Consider the following 12,230-nt stretch of genomic DNA (forward strand, 5'->3'; position numbering starts at 1 on the left):
GTGAGGCGCAGATCTAGCGGACGACTGTGGACTGGGGCACTCTTGTTCGATTCTTTGGTTGATCTGCGATATTTTGAACGTGGGCGGAGCGTGTGTGAGGGAAGAGTGGGCCTGTGCTTGGCGGCGAGTAGTGTACAGCTTTGGTTAAATCATGGAGTGGGATTCCCGGGTTTTGGTTGAAGGCTTTCAGGGGTGTATTTGAACTGAACGGAGGTTGGTGTGTTGGAGTTGTGAATGTTGATGAAGGAAGGGGTTTCTGGGTTTGGGGAACATTGTTGAGCCAATGCACGAATGCGCCGAATCGACCATTAAAACATGCCGTGACCCGCCAATGCACGAGTGTGTGAAATCATCAATTCGGGAATGCAGTGACTCCCCAATGCAGCTTAATTCGCCAATGCAGCGTGCACGACGTTGCTGTGGACTTCGAGGGTTGTTGTTGTTGCCGGGGGAGAATAGTTGCGACACCCGGGTTGCGTCTGAGGGGTGAGGAGAGCAAACCGAGTGTGTGTCAGCGTGTTTTGCATTGAAATTTGGAAGCGCGGTCGTGGTTGGAGGAGCGACTGTGTTGCGCTAGCGTTGCTGGATTTTCTGAGAGGGGGGGATCTGACGATGTTTCTCGAGTCTGGGTACGAAAGGGTAGGTGCGTCCCGCTCTATCTCTGGAGGAGTTTTCCCTACAATGGATAGCCCTCGTTGCAACTCCGCGGGCGAGGAAGACCATCAGCGGGCCGCGGTAGAGTTTGTGATGGAGCTTGCGGGCAAGCACACAACTCTTGTCTCTGAGAAAATTGAGCGGTGTCACTCTCTCGTCTACGCCGACCAGATACCCGTGCCTATGTTTAATGTAGACTTCAACTTGCGCTGCCTTCTTTGGAACAAGTGAGTCCTTAGACCTACTCTGACGCTCTTTTGCTCTCGTGTCTGTATTAGTTCTTCTCAAGTGGAATGAAGGGGTTTTCTCAATGTTGAGCTTCCTTCCCTGGAAAATTATTTGACTTGATTACAATTTTTCGAGGATGTAGGTAATGACTCATCGTTGAAGTTAACATTGCTGGGCAGAGGTGGCTTGAAATGGATCTTACATGTACGATCCTTGTGGGGTTGTGCTGAATTTGACTTCGTTCACTCAACCAATTCTGTCATGCAAGACGCTCAAGAACCTCCACTCTGAACAACTAGCATTGCATGTTTTACGCCCTCTACGTCGCTCTAAGCACTTTTGATCTGAATAATTGTCCAGGGTTGCTGCCTTGGTCCCTTTATACTATCCCCACTAGAATCGTGAGACTGTCGTGGCTTAAGTTAGTCCTCGCCCTTCTGATTCGAATTTTATCAAGAGATGTCCTCGTACCTCTGGTCAAAGTGTTCCGTTCATTCAGAGCAGATGTTGTATCCTACTTGCAGACGTGCCGCAGATCTTACCGGTTGGCCAGAATCCGAGATCTTTGCTATGCCAAGGTTTCACGATGTATTGTTCAGCAGCGGGTCTTCTTACCCAAAGGGCTTGATGAAGGACGTGCTTAAAGTTGTTTTAGATGGCCACACTACCTCTCAAGAAGTTTGGGACCTCAAGACCAAATGGGGTGAGCAGATTAAGGTCCTTGTAGTTGCGAGCCCTCGCATGGATGCTAAAGGTGTTGTCTCCGGAGCGATTTGTGTTATCATGCCTTATGGTGCATCTGCGGCCAAAGGCTCTGACTACGAAGCAGATTGCAATTTGGAGCATATTGACGAAGTTACAAACCTCGATCTCGAAGGTAAGGTAAGTTCTGTCTTTACACTGTCTCTATCTTACACCAAGTTTTACTTTTTTTTTCTTAGCGCACATTTCATTTGTCCTGTACAGCAGTATGACGTTCTATGTATTTTTGGCCGTAGATGATGAGCTAAATAATGAATGTGGCAGCCCCCCAGGTGGTGAGTATCGGTTCCTGACGGTGCTGGAGAAACCTCTTTCTCCTTATTTAAATAGGGGAGAAAGGTCCGAAGAGATGTTTGCAGCTCAGAAGAGCTTCTTTTCCGACGAAGCGCGCATGCAGTCAGAGGAAGAGGGTACGTCTGCGTGCTGTCAAGGTTGGTGTAATAGTAATCAAGGCTCTCCTGTAGAAGTAGGAAGTGTCGGCAGTATTAATATGCCGAGCAGCTCGACCCGCGTGGCCGAAAATCCCTCACCCTCATGCCAGAGCGTTGTGGGTTTGACGTCTCCTGCGCGTGCGATGGAACTGAAGCTCTGTGGCGGTTAGAGCGGAGCATGCACGATTCCCAAGGCTTCTCTGTCATCTTCATCAGTCTGTCCCTTGCAAGATCCGAGAATTATGATCTGGTTCGCGAGATTCGCAGCATGCAGCTGTCTGATCCAGAAAGTAATTGCTTGACCACCCCTGCTCTCATTGTAGCTGTTGTCAATCTAGACAGGTAAGAATCCGCTCTAGCTCTTCAAGTTGATCAGCATGGTGCATGTATTAGTTTTTGAATCTTGGATAGAACCGAGTGGTTGTGGTAGTCTTACTTGTGGATGATAATCGTTTCGCAGATGGGACGTGTCAATCAAGGAAAACTTGAAGCAAAGGGACGTGGAAGCAGGTGTAGATTCAATCATGACATTCCCGTCCAGAATTCAGCAGCTTCGGGATACATTGACGACATTGGGTGTAGCAACAGATGACTACTCCAACAAGTCATTGCATGCCGCCTTCGATTCCTGGAATAACTCGATGGTTTTAGCCAGATGAGATGACTATCTGCGCAACGGCCTGTCATCAGCTGCTACTTCCTTTTCAAAAAGATGTATTTAGAAGCTCCGTTTGCCATATATTTTTTTAATTTAGCATTAAACATATACGCTTACATTACCCTCTGGTTACTTCCATCTTTTAAGCGAAGCAACCGATCCTAGTGGAACCTACCTTTTTATGCGGCTGGATGCGGAGTCTCTCCACCGTTTCCATGAGGCAGGCTCCTTGGGCAACAGAGAAAAGCTTATGGTTTGTCTGCGAACTTGACGTACCCGCTTCAATGACGGGCTGCACATCAGGTTTGAGTTTTCCAAATCGCCAGCTTCTAGCAGCTCTAGAGTGATGATACGTCCCTTACACGTAGGGATAGTCATTGTTTGGGTACCTTTTACAAGATCCTTTACTACAGTGGAGGAGTATTGTGTTCGATACCATGGTCTTCAATTTTGTGTACACTCTAATTGTCATCAAGACCATTGACTAGTACAGACCTTCATGCTTGACTTTCACATGCCATTATTATTTTTTTAAAATTTCCCCTTCTCGGCTTGATATTTTATGTTGAAGTAGGGTTCTGAAACATTGTCATCAAGTAGCTCTCGGTCTAGCATATTGTCGACAGATGCTGTGGTGCCAAAACCCGGCACGACTAGGTGAATTGGGAGCGAACATGTAAGATGTGCGAGTGCACCCTACAGTTTCTGCTGTCGTAGAAGCTGTCATGACATAAGATCATCTCACTATGAACTCATCAATAAGATTCTACAACAATGTTAATCCTACATTGTTGTAAGTTAATTGATGCGTCCATATGATGAGATTCGAAGAAGGAGCTGCCCATGGTTCTTCAACAATCTCTAGTCCACAACGACCACTGATTATTACCAGTGCAGAATGATGGCGTGTAGAAGGCAAAACATTCACAATCACTTTAGTCACTTTAAAAGATAGCCATCATTTTCACACCCATCTTTCCATGCCTCTCACTCCCTGCACTAAACATTGCAGAGGGCTGATAACATTCATCTCATGAACCCGTCACACGGAGTTGGTACACTTGGCGATGATCCTCTCCAACAAATTCACCTTCCATACAAAATCTAAAAATATGGCACCCGTCCTGCGAAGTTTGAGGACAGTCTCCTCGGTGTCGAGACTTAATTCATGTGTACTTCCAAAACACGATAACATTGGAGGCGTCTCACCCCCTAAACGGTTGGTGAGGTCGGCATCTAGGAGATGACCGAAGCGCAACATCCCATCCTTTACAGACACGCTCAGGAGACTGGACACAGGATGTGATCTCATCAACTCTTTTGAAGTAGGAGCGACGAAATGACAAATCCATGCGTGCAGGAGTGAATCATGGCGACAGGCTATTAAATCAATAACATCCTTTCAGGTGGGTGTGCATCATGAGCTCGAGGACCACAGCGTTTTGCTTATGACCCACTCCCGAGCCTCCCCAGCTCTGATCGACCTAGGGTGGGCATTTATCTACTGTCCTTCCAAATCCATGCGGGGTTCCCACTCTACTGCTTTGCAGCTGGCAAGCAATAAAAAGAAAAAATTCAACCAAACAACCACCAAGCACCCACGAAGCCATTCAAATCCAGGAAAGCTGAAAGCTACGATCAGGTAATAGCTTCGAAAACCTCTCCTTCTGCAGTGAGAAAACACAAAGCTCAGCAACCAGATCTTCGGTCAAGGTCCGAGTCGGAGACTACTCATTAAAGCTGCATACTCTCTCGCTCTGTGATGATGCACTGGTCGCAATAACTTGCTGGGGCTCCGCATTCTCGACCATTGTTTAATTTTCTATGATTCCTGGGTTAGCTTTCTCTTCCCACTGCTTGACTGGTCTTGTCATATTCGCATCAACAAAAGGACTTTGACAAAGAGTGTTTTGTTTTTACTTGCTTGTGTGTTTGTTTTGGTGTTGTTGCCTCTCACAAGTGTACTGAGCCAATAAGCAACGAAAGATTCTAGACTTTAAATTGATGACATCATCGTCTGGAAAAAAAACTAGCGCAGCTTTTGAATGGCTGCCGAGGTGAAAACATTGACCTCGTTGTTGTTGGGATTTTGAAACACAAGCTTGTGTGGGGCCCTGTCTGCAATGATCTCAGTTCGATAGCTCTATGATTCGGCATTATTTCCTCGTTTTTTCTCTCCTTTGGGAGGCTGTCCTTTGAGCCATTTTCTAAAGCCTTTTCTTCTTACAGGAAAAAAGTTAGCATGAGGTCATAGTAGTTTAGGATTCTTGGCTTTTTGAGCGATGGAAACATTGCTTTTGACAGATCGCCCTTGTCACAGATGTGTGCCCATGTATTGGTTTATACCTATTGTGTCGTAAATGAATGTCCAGATGATCATTCATAGAGTGACGTTTTGGGTGGATGGTTTTGCCTCTGGTTTGTTATTCTTCAAGCATGGGTTTGTGTTCAAGGAGCAACAAGTAGGAATAAGATCCTTTTTATACATGTACTTAAAGTTATCAAAGAACAACCAAACTAGGTCATAGCACTTGTGGTAGATAAGTACAATATGACATTGATTCTTACATTGATCAGGTTTTACTTGTAAAATTGGCATTGTTCTTATGGCTCTTTTTTTCTATTTTGCACCAAATGTTTATTTTTTAAGGGTAATCATCTACATGCAAGTCAAAGGATCTTCAACTTGTCCAAAGTTTTGAATTGGGTGAATGTTCAATAAGTATGTCCATCCACAAGACATTGTCTTTGGTTACAAACTTCAAAATCTATCATGTCTCATCTAAAAAAACAGGAATATTGTTGTAAGAAATCTCAAGTGTATGGTGGTTCTGTAGCACATGGAAATTGCAAAAATTGGTGGTTGATAAAATATATGGATAAATAGATAGAATAATTTAGTGAACCATATTCTTTTTTAGATCGACCACTTTTGGCTATAACTTCATGTATGATTATGTCTGAGATTGTGGAATAGAAGGTGAACAGAGTATGGAGTCTAGACTTGGCAAGTTGTGGGTACAAGCAAGAAATGGTTTTTTAAAAAAATTCCCTGTAAAATATTTCATGAATGAAAGGAAGCAAAATAAAACAAAGTCTTATTTTATTGAAAATAGCTGACATGAGTCGACATATCTGGTGGGAAGACTTACAAATAAAGTGAAACGCCTACTTAGGAAGCTGTAGACAACACACATACCTACTGTACCAATCCAAGGTCTATAGTCTAGTTAATACTTTATGTTGAAGCAAAGACTTATCATATTGCAAAACAAATTCAAGTGCTGCGAACCTTCATCTACCCAGTGTAGATTATCACACAGTCCACATCCAAGCACACTGCAAACTATGAAGATTTTGAATCTGGATCACAATACGTAATTTCCCACGATCATGTGACCAATTTAGGAAGAAAAAATAAGCGAGGACCATGATACAAGCTTTTTGAAAGAGTTATGCACAAATTTACTTCAAACGGAAGATAAGTATGGTCGCATACCAGCGCCTACAAAACTATATTCTAATTCACTTTATTTTATGGTCCTGACCAACTTCAAAGGTAGACACCGCTTTTAAATGAATCAACCCGAGTTTAAAAAATTGAAAAAAAGAAAAAGAAAAAGAAAAGTGTATCTAAATGCAGACCATTTACACTCAACCCACTTGTGTCATATCCATTAAGTCTTAAGTACATCATTGTGTCGATCCTATGGTGAGCCCTTTGGGACGAAATATAGAACCGCAAACCTCAGTGTCAAGTAGGCATGCAGACATGTTACTGGGTTCCTGACAATCGCACAATACTTTGAAATGAATGAAGGAGAGGCATAAGGCTATTTATCGAGCATGACTTTGATATGGATACATCGGTGGTGGTGGCTTGTAGTAGGTCGAGTTCGGATGGAGTGGTGATGAAATGCTGCCAGATGGTGAAGTTTCAGGACTCTCCGAAATCTCAATAGGCGTAGGCAGGTGGCAGAGAAAGCTGCCTTGAATGTGGCCATTAGGGCCTCCATTTGAATCTGCAAAATAGAACGTGTAAATATTTTTCACTGAAACAAGCATACTGTCATTGCGCACTTCACAGAAACCACCCGTATTGTCATAATATTTGTTCATATAACTTCTTGTAACAGGGTATAGGATGAGGTAACAAGCCGACGGTTAGCGTTGTAAATTACAAAAAGACCATGATGCAATTACTAGAAGACTTAAACCAGCGTGTTAAGAAGTATTTTACCGAAGAGTGTCTTGATGGATGGCCTCTTTGACTTTCCTTTCTTCTTCAACTCCGCTGTGCATGTTCAAAATATGTTGATGAGAACTAGTCCACAACAATCTAGCTTGGTGAACAAATAAGTATAATTTCAATAAACAGGGTAAACAACCAACATGCAAAAAATTGAACTCCTCTAAAGAATATCAGTCTCTGGTAATTCTTCATGAAATTCGAACCATGTCCAAGAACCTACCGATGCCCGGAACATTTGCATCCTGGACAATCTCGAAATTCTTGTACGTGTACCCTACAAAGTTCACGTCCTTTGACGACAGCATCTGATCTCACAAAAAAATTTGTTAGGCTTCAAGCTATTCCCCATTCCTCGAAGCTTAAGCCAGTAGCACTATCACAACTTATAAAAATACAATTCTAACCTAGAATGCTTTCCATGGCAATGCTCAAGACAAAAACTGTCGAACTACCAGCATTCTGGATAGAAATAGATCATAGAATACTTTGAAAGAATGTGTACCTTTCTCCATGGTCCTGATCTTGTGGATGATGGTATCTGGGAATCGCTCTGCAAATAACGGGTTTCAATGTGCATCATCGATCTCAGGTCCACAAAAATAGAGTGTTGGAGGGTGAAGACATTGTATAGGGTAAAGGGTGTAAGGTAGAAAAAGAGTAGGCTTCTGTGCGCACACCCTAGAACAGTACCAGATATCCATGATTCACAGTACACCTACCTACATAACATAACCTCAAGCCGACAGTAATATATAGATTGGGTGGTGTAAGAAGGATGCCAGACCTCTTCGAACTTCTCAAAATTCTGAGTGTCCAGCTCATCTTTCACCTCAGGTTTAAAAGCTGCATCCATCTCATACAGCTTATCCCAAGGTAATCCATGGTTTTTGAACCATGGATGGTTCTGCCGAAGCCATAACAAAAGTGTTACGTGAGACTCAGGGCTCGATAGATCTCCGCACATAGACGAAAGTATTCAGAAACGAGGAAATAATGTATACTTAAAGGGTCATTAGACAACCTGACAGTTTCCATCAGTTCGTTGTACGATACGGTTTTTGGCAATCAAGTTACGTAAAGTGAAAATAAGCTTGGGTTTAGATTCTTGTATTATATATTGTTGAGAAGATTATCCTTTCTATGAGGATAAGAATACCTTAATCTCAGCAACACCCCTGGTGCCAAGGCGGTGCTCCACGTCACAAAGCAATCTACTGATAAGATCTTTCGCTTCTGGTGTTAGCTTCGCTTCGTCCGGGAATTTCAAGTTGTTTCTCCAGTTCACGATCTATTCCACCCCAAACATCCAATACTTTCAACCGCCAATAATAATTTAATCCAAGAACCCCCAGAACCCAAAATGCCCAGTCTCCAACATGCAACTAAACCAATAAGAGACCGTGGTAATATACTTCTATGGCGACAGATCTGAGAATTCGAAAGCTGGAAGAACCATCTTCACAGATAGAGATTTTTCGTGTGAGCGGATGAATCCACGCAGATGAATAGAGGCTGTTACACACCTTGCGACATGTTGTCATAGGTTCATCGGAGTAAAATGGAGGGTACCCAACCAGCATCTCGTACATGATTGCTCCCAATGACCACCTGCAGAGAAACTTACGTTCAAACCTCCGGAAAAAAAACAACTTAAAAAGCTAGGAAATGCATTCAGGGGCCAAGGAGCACAACTTGCTACATACCAGTCACACTCCATCCCATAACCCTTCTTCAACAGTACTTCCGGAGCGATATAGTCTGGAGTGCCGACTGTCGAATACGCCTGTTGAAACCTTGTGTCAAAACCTGAAAACTAGATGCTCAAAGAGTAGTAGAACATCATGGAGCTGCAGGTCCTACATCTACAGAGAATGTATACAAGTGCCATCCCGGACGCTGAAACTAAAACATATAATTCAGGAACAGTGTTGGGGAGGAAGGATGTAAGCAAAAAGAAATACCAGCATACGTCTATTTCTTTGCCAGTGAAGGAGCTGCTCCTGCTGTGTTCGCCTCGGCAGGGGAGATGCAGATCTGTACTGCCTGGGATCGGCGGGATCCCTGCCAATGTCGCCAGATTGATCGTACTCTTGTAAGGCAGGCAAGTTGGAGCAGTCCAAAGGCTTACAGAGGCCAAAATCAGATAACTTCATGTGCCCATTCTTATCTAACAGCAAGTTGTCCGGTTTGATATCTCTGGTACACAAACCAGTAGATGTTGGAGTCAAAAGTAAGCGGAACATCAATTTCAAATAAACAGGCATCAGTGAACACGAGAGAGTCCTTCATACCAAGCTCTTAACACGAGTACAAATTGAGCGCATTCAAAAATTCTTTCTTAAAATGATCACATTCGTCCCAAAGAATATTCTGTTGATCGAATTGAGTATGTCACACACAAAATAGAAGTTAAGACCAAATAACTAACCAGGGATCGCAATTACACTCTCAAGTACCTATGAATGTAGTTGTGTTTGTGAATTGACTCGATAGCCAGAACACATTGTCCAACATAAAATCTGGATTCGTCTTCCGTGAGTGTGTCCTTACGCATGAGGAGTGTCATCATGTCTCCCCCTGGTAAGTATTCCATAATCAAGTACAAGTACTTCTCGTCTTGAAAGGAGCAATATAACTTCACTATGCAGTTACTGTCAACCTCTGCAAGCAAATTTCTCTCTGCCTTTACATGCTCCACCTGCAATAGTGTTTATCCATTGATTAAAATGGTAAAGTAATCCCCTTCAGATTTCGATTACTAAAGTGAGTAACAAAACATAACAATAACTCCAGATTTGACCTTCAGTCGATTCTTCAGAGTTATATGATTTTGGCAAACGGCAAATAAAGACAGATACAATTCTATAAACAACTTCCACATATATACACGTGACGTACCTGGCCTCTCCGAAGCATCTCGGACTTCTTCAGCTTCTTCATGGCATACACAGTTGTACTTGATTTCTCTCGGCATAACCTCACCTGAGCGTGCATAATAGACACAAGTTATCTTACCTAGCACCGACATTGCCCCTGAATCCATGACACCTCGCATGTTACAACAGAAATGCAGTAGGTTTCAGCTGAAATTTCAGAAGACTTGCTGCCACAGAGAGGGCAATGACGCAGAATTTTGTCGACATAGAATACTGACAATCCTGAGGGGCATTTCAGTAAATTAGTAATGTATGAACAGAAGGTTCAGATTTGGGACACATACCTCCCCAAATGCGCCACGCCCGATGATGGTTAGCAATTCAAAATCTTCCACTCCCATTTTATGACGCTGCAAACGCATGTACTCGGTTTCTTTCCTCTCCAAATCCTTCAAAAGATTATTCTGCTCCTCTTCTGTAACGTCGGCATCTGCCAGCTTGCGCTCTAATGACCACCGTCTGATGACGTCCACCCACCAACTGTTGTAAGCATTATGGAATTCTACTATCATCCAGTTAGGCTAGCAGATAAGCCACAAAGCTCATAACCACAAACAAAACGACCTCCTGAGTTCCAATCCCTCAAAACAGAACGATATACCTCACGTCCTCCGTCTTCCTCCGTCTTGGACTCTATTGTAATTCACGTGTACGAAAGAGAATAACCGGCTCAACAATGTCCATTGCCCCAACTGTTTACAGAATGTGCTTCTTGTGACCCCAGTTGATTTATGTACGACTCAAAAGATCTTCTTAAAGAAAACGAATGGAACATTCAACAGGACGGAATGCCACGAAGAAGGGAATTGAAGACAGCATGAATACCGTAGTTTCCGTTCTTGCAAATTCTTCATCTGCGATTTGTAGTGGTTCTCTATATACTGCTTCGCAGCTGCTACTTTCTGCCTGGTGATACTTGAGGGTAATTCATCGCCTACATCCTGGTCTGATCCAGCAGTCCTCAGAAGATCCTTGCCACTGTCTGATCCCGAGCCATTTTTTTTGGACTCATTACTCTTCAACCTGTCACCCCTTGGTTGGAACCGATTGAACCAACTTCTTGTTTGCTCCATCTGACCCCTTTACGTGACCCTATCTACTGCCCTCTATCCTTAAAATGATCCAACCATAGTTTCATCCCTGAGTTGACAGCACCTACGCACTACGGTGTTCATAATTTCAACTCTTATTGATGCCTCAGTTGACCAAACAGCCAGGGCAGGGGGGTACGGAGGGGTGCACAACGCCCTACGAGACCGCAGGCTTGCTCCAAGCCAGATAAAACCTGTACTTCTGCATGCTAACCTCTCCAACACTCTGACGTCCTTCCCTTCTTCACTTAAACTACAAAACCCAACAATAGTAGGTCATGGTCTTTCTTCAGAATGCGTGACCAGAACCAACAAGACGATCCAGAAGCCCCATAAGCTGAAGAGCCACCCTGTTAAACCTCGGGTAGATAACCCCCCAAATTGAAGCTTCACCCAATTGTAGGTAATTTCGAACCAAATGGGAACCAAGAGACAAACCCAGTAACGAACTTAAGCAGGAGCCGCCCCAACCCTGACAATCACCAAGCCAAGCTTCCCTTCCCAAAACAAATTTTAACTTTGTTCTTCTAGCGATCAGCTGGGACATAGACAACACACCCCCAATCTGCACAAGCTCTTTCACAAGAAAACCTTCAAACCAGTTTGCACGTCACCGGGAACACCAAACCCAGCATTCTCGAAGGCAAAAAAAGGAACAACCTCGTCAAGGGCCAAGCGTCCGACGGCGTGGTAGAACCTCCCCTTCCGCGCGCGTTTCTGCACCGATTTCGGCGTTTCAAAGGTCGTTGAGAATCGTGGGAGATGAATGGAGACACGAGAGCCTATGCAGGAACGACCGTGCGATCGCGAGGAAGCGATCTCGGGGCAAGAAAGTGTGGAGCAAGGCAGCCAACCTGCGACTTCTTCCGCGGCTCCGCGACCGACGAGGCCTCAAAGGCTCCCCGTTCTTCATCCTCTTCTCCAACAGATCGTCCTCTCCCCCGTCGAAGTCGACGACAATCGTCCCAATCGTCCACCTGCGCCGTTATTCGTCTCTCTTCGTCCTCGAACGTTCACCGAAGCTCCTCGTTGGAATATGTGACGACGGGCCGGGTTTGTCGGTGCTTTTGCGCTCCCCACGCGCATTGCGCCGTTCCTCACTCGTTCCCCTCCGAGCGCCGACACGTTCCCCTTGGTGATCACGCGGGGAACAAGGTCCCACTCGACCCCCTATGATCGGTCCTTCTAATTCTTTGAGGTTTGAGGGGCCCAAGACCG

At 44.3% G+C, this 12,230-nt stretch overlaps 2 protein-coding genes across 4 annotated transcripts; one reads left to right on the top strand and one right to left on the bottom strand.

Annotated features, from left to right (window-relative positions):
* The first annotated feature begins 466 nt into the window (after positions 1-466).
* On the top strand, positions 467-3,246 carry LOC112279135 (uncharacterized). 2 transcript variants are annotated; one of them, XM_090248211.1, is made up of 4 exons: positions 467-881; positions 1,407-1,759; positions 1,917-2,417; positions 2,536-3,246. In XM_090248211.1, the coding sequence occupies exons 1-3, from the start codon at positions 613-615 to the stop codon at positions 2,243-2,245; spliced, it is 951 nt and encodes a 316-aa protein (XP_090104337.1). In that variant the 5' UTR covers positions 467-612; the 3' UTR covers positions 2,246-2,417; positions 2,536-3,246. The 2 variants fall into 2 exon arrangements, with proteins under 2 accessions (XP_090104337.1, XP_090104338.1); XM_090248212.1 differs by having other exon boundaries at positions 1,917-2,365.
* A 2,928-nt stretch (positions 3,247-6,174) lies between these two features.
* Positions 6,175-11,896, bottom strand: LOC112279133 (uncharacterized). 2 transcript variants are annotated; one of them, XM_024513275.2, is made up of 14 exons: positions 11,673-11,847; positions 10,747-11,265; positions 10,206-10,380; positions 9,884-9,967; positions 9,442-9,683; positions 8,947-9,181; positions 8,689-8,768; positions 8,509-8,593; positions 8,142-8,273; positions 7,770-7,889; positions 7,488-7,535; positions 7,206-7,290; positions 6,974-7,027; positions 6,175-6,755 (listed from the first exon to the last, which is right to left on the bottom strand). In XM_024513275.2, the coding sequence occupies exons 2-14, from the start codon at positions 10,992-10,994 to the stop codon at positions 6,571-6,573; spliced, it is 1,773 nt and encodes a 590-aa protein (XP_024369043.1). In that variant the 5' UTR covers positions 10,995-11,265; positions 11,673-11,847; the 3' UTR covers positions 6,175-6,570. The 2 variants fall into 2 exon arrangements, with proteins under 2 accessions (XP_024369043.1, XP_024369042.1); XM_024513274.3 differs by having other exon boundaries at positions 10,747-11,896.
* Positions 11,897-12,230: the final 334 nt, after the last annotated feature.

Source organism: Physcomitrium patens, chromosome 2 (genome assembly GCF_059467195.1).
Source record: "Physcomitrium patens ecotype Gransden chromosome 2, ASM5946719v1, whole genome shotgun sequence".
NCBI classification, from domain to species: domain Eukaryota; kingdom Viridiplantae; phylum Streptophyta; class Bryopsida; order Funariales; family Funariaceae; genus Physcomitrium; species Physcomitrium patens.

Coding starts and splice junctions, on each gene's coding strand:
- LOC112279135 (XM_090248211.1), top strand. CDS start 613: ATGTTTCTCGAGTCTGGGTACGAAAGGGTAGGTGCGTCCCGCTCTATC. Junction 882..1,406: donor CGCTGCCTTCTTTGGAACAA/GTGAGTCCTTAG, acceptor TCCTACTTGCAG/ACGTGCCGCAGATCTTACCG. Junction 1,760..1,916: donor TACAAACCTCGATCTCGAAG/GTAAGGTAAGTT, acceptor GCAGCCCCCCAG/GTGGTGAGTATCGGTTCCTG.
- LOC112279133 (XM_024513274.3), bottom strand. CDS start 10,994: ATGGAGCAAACAAGAAGTTGGTTCAATCGGTTCCAACCAAGGGGTGAC. Junction 9,684..9,883: donor AGATGCTTCGGAGAGGCCAG/GTACGTCACGTG, acceptor ACACTATTGCAG/GTGGAGCATGTAAAGGCAGA. Junction 7,890..8,141: donor GGGGTGTTGCTGAGATTAAG/GTATTCTTATCC, acceptor TGGCTTCGGCAG/AACCATCCATGGTTCAAAAA.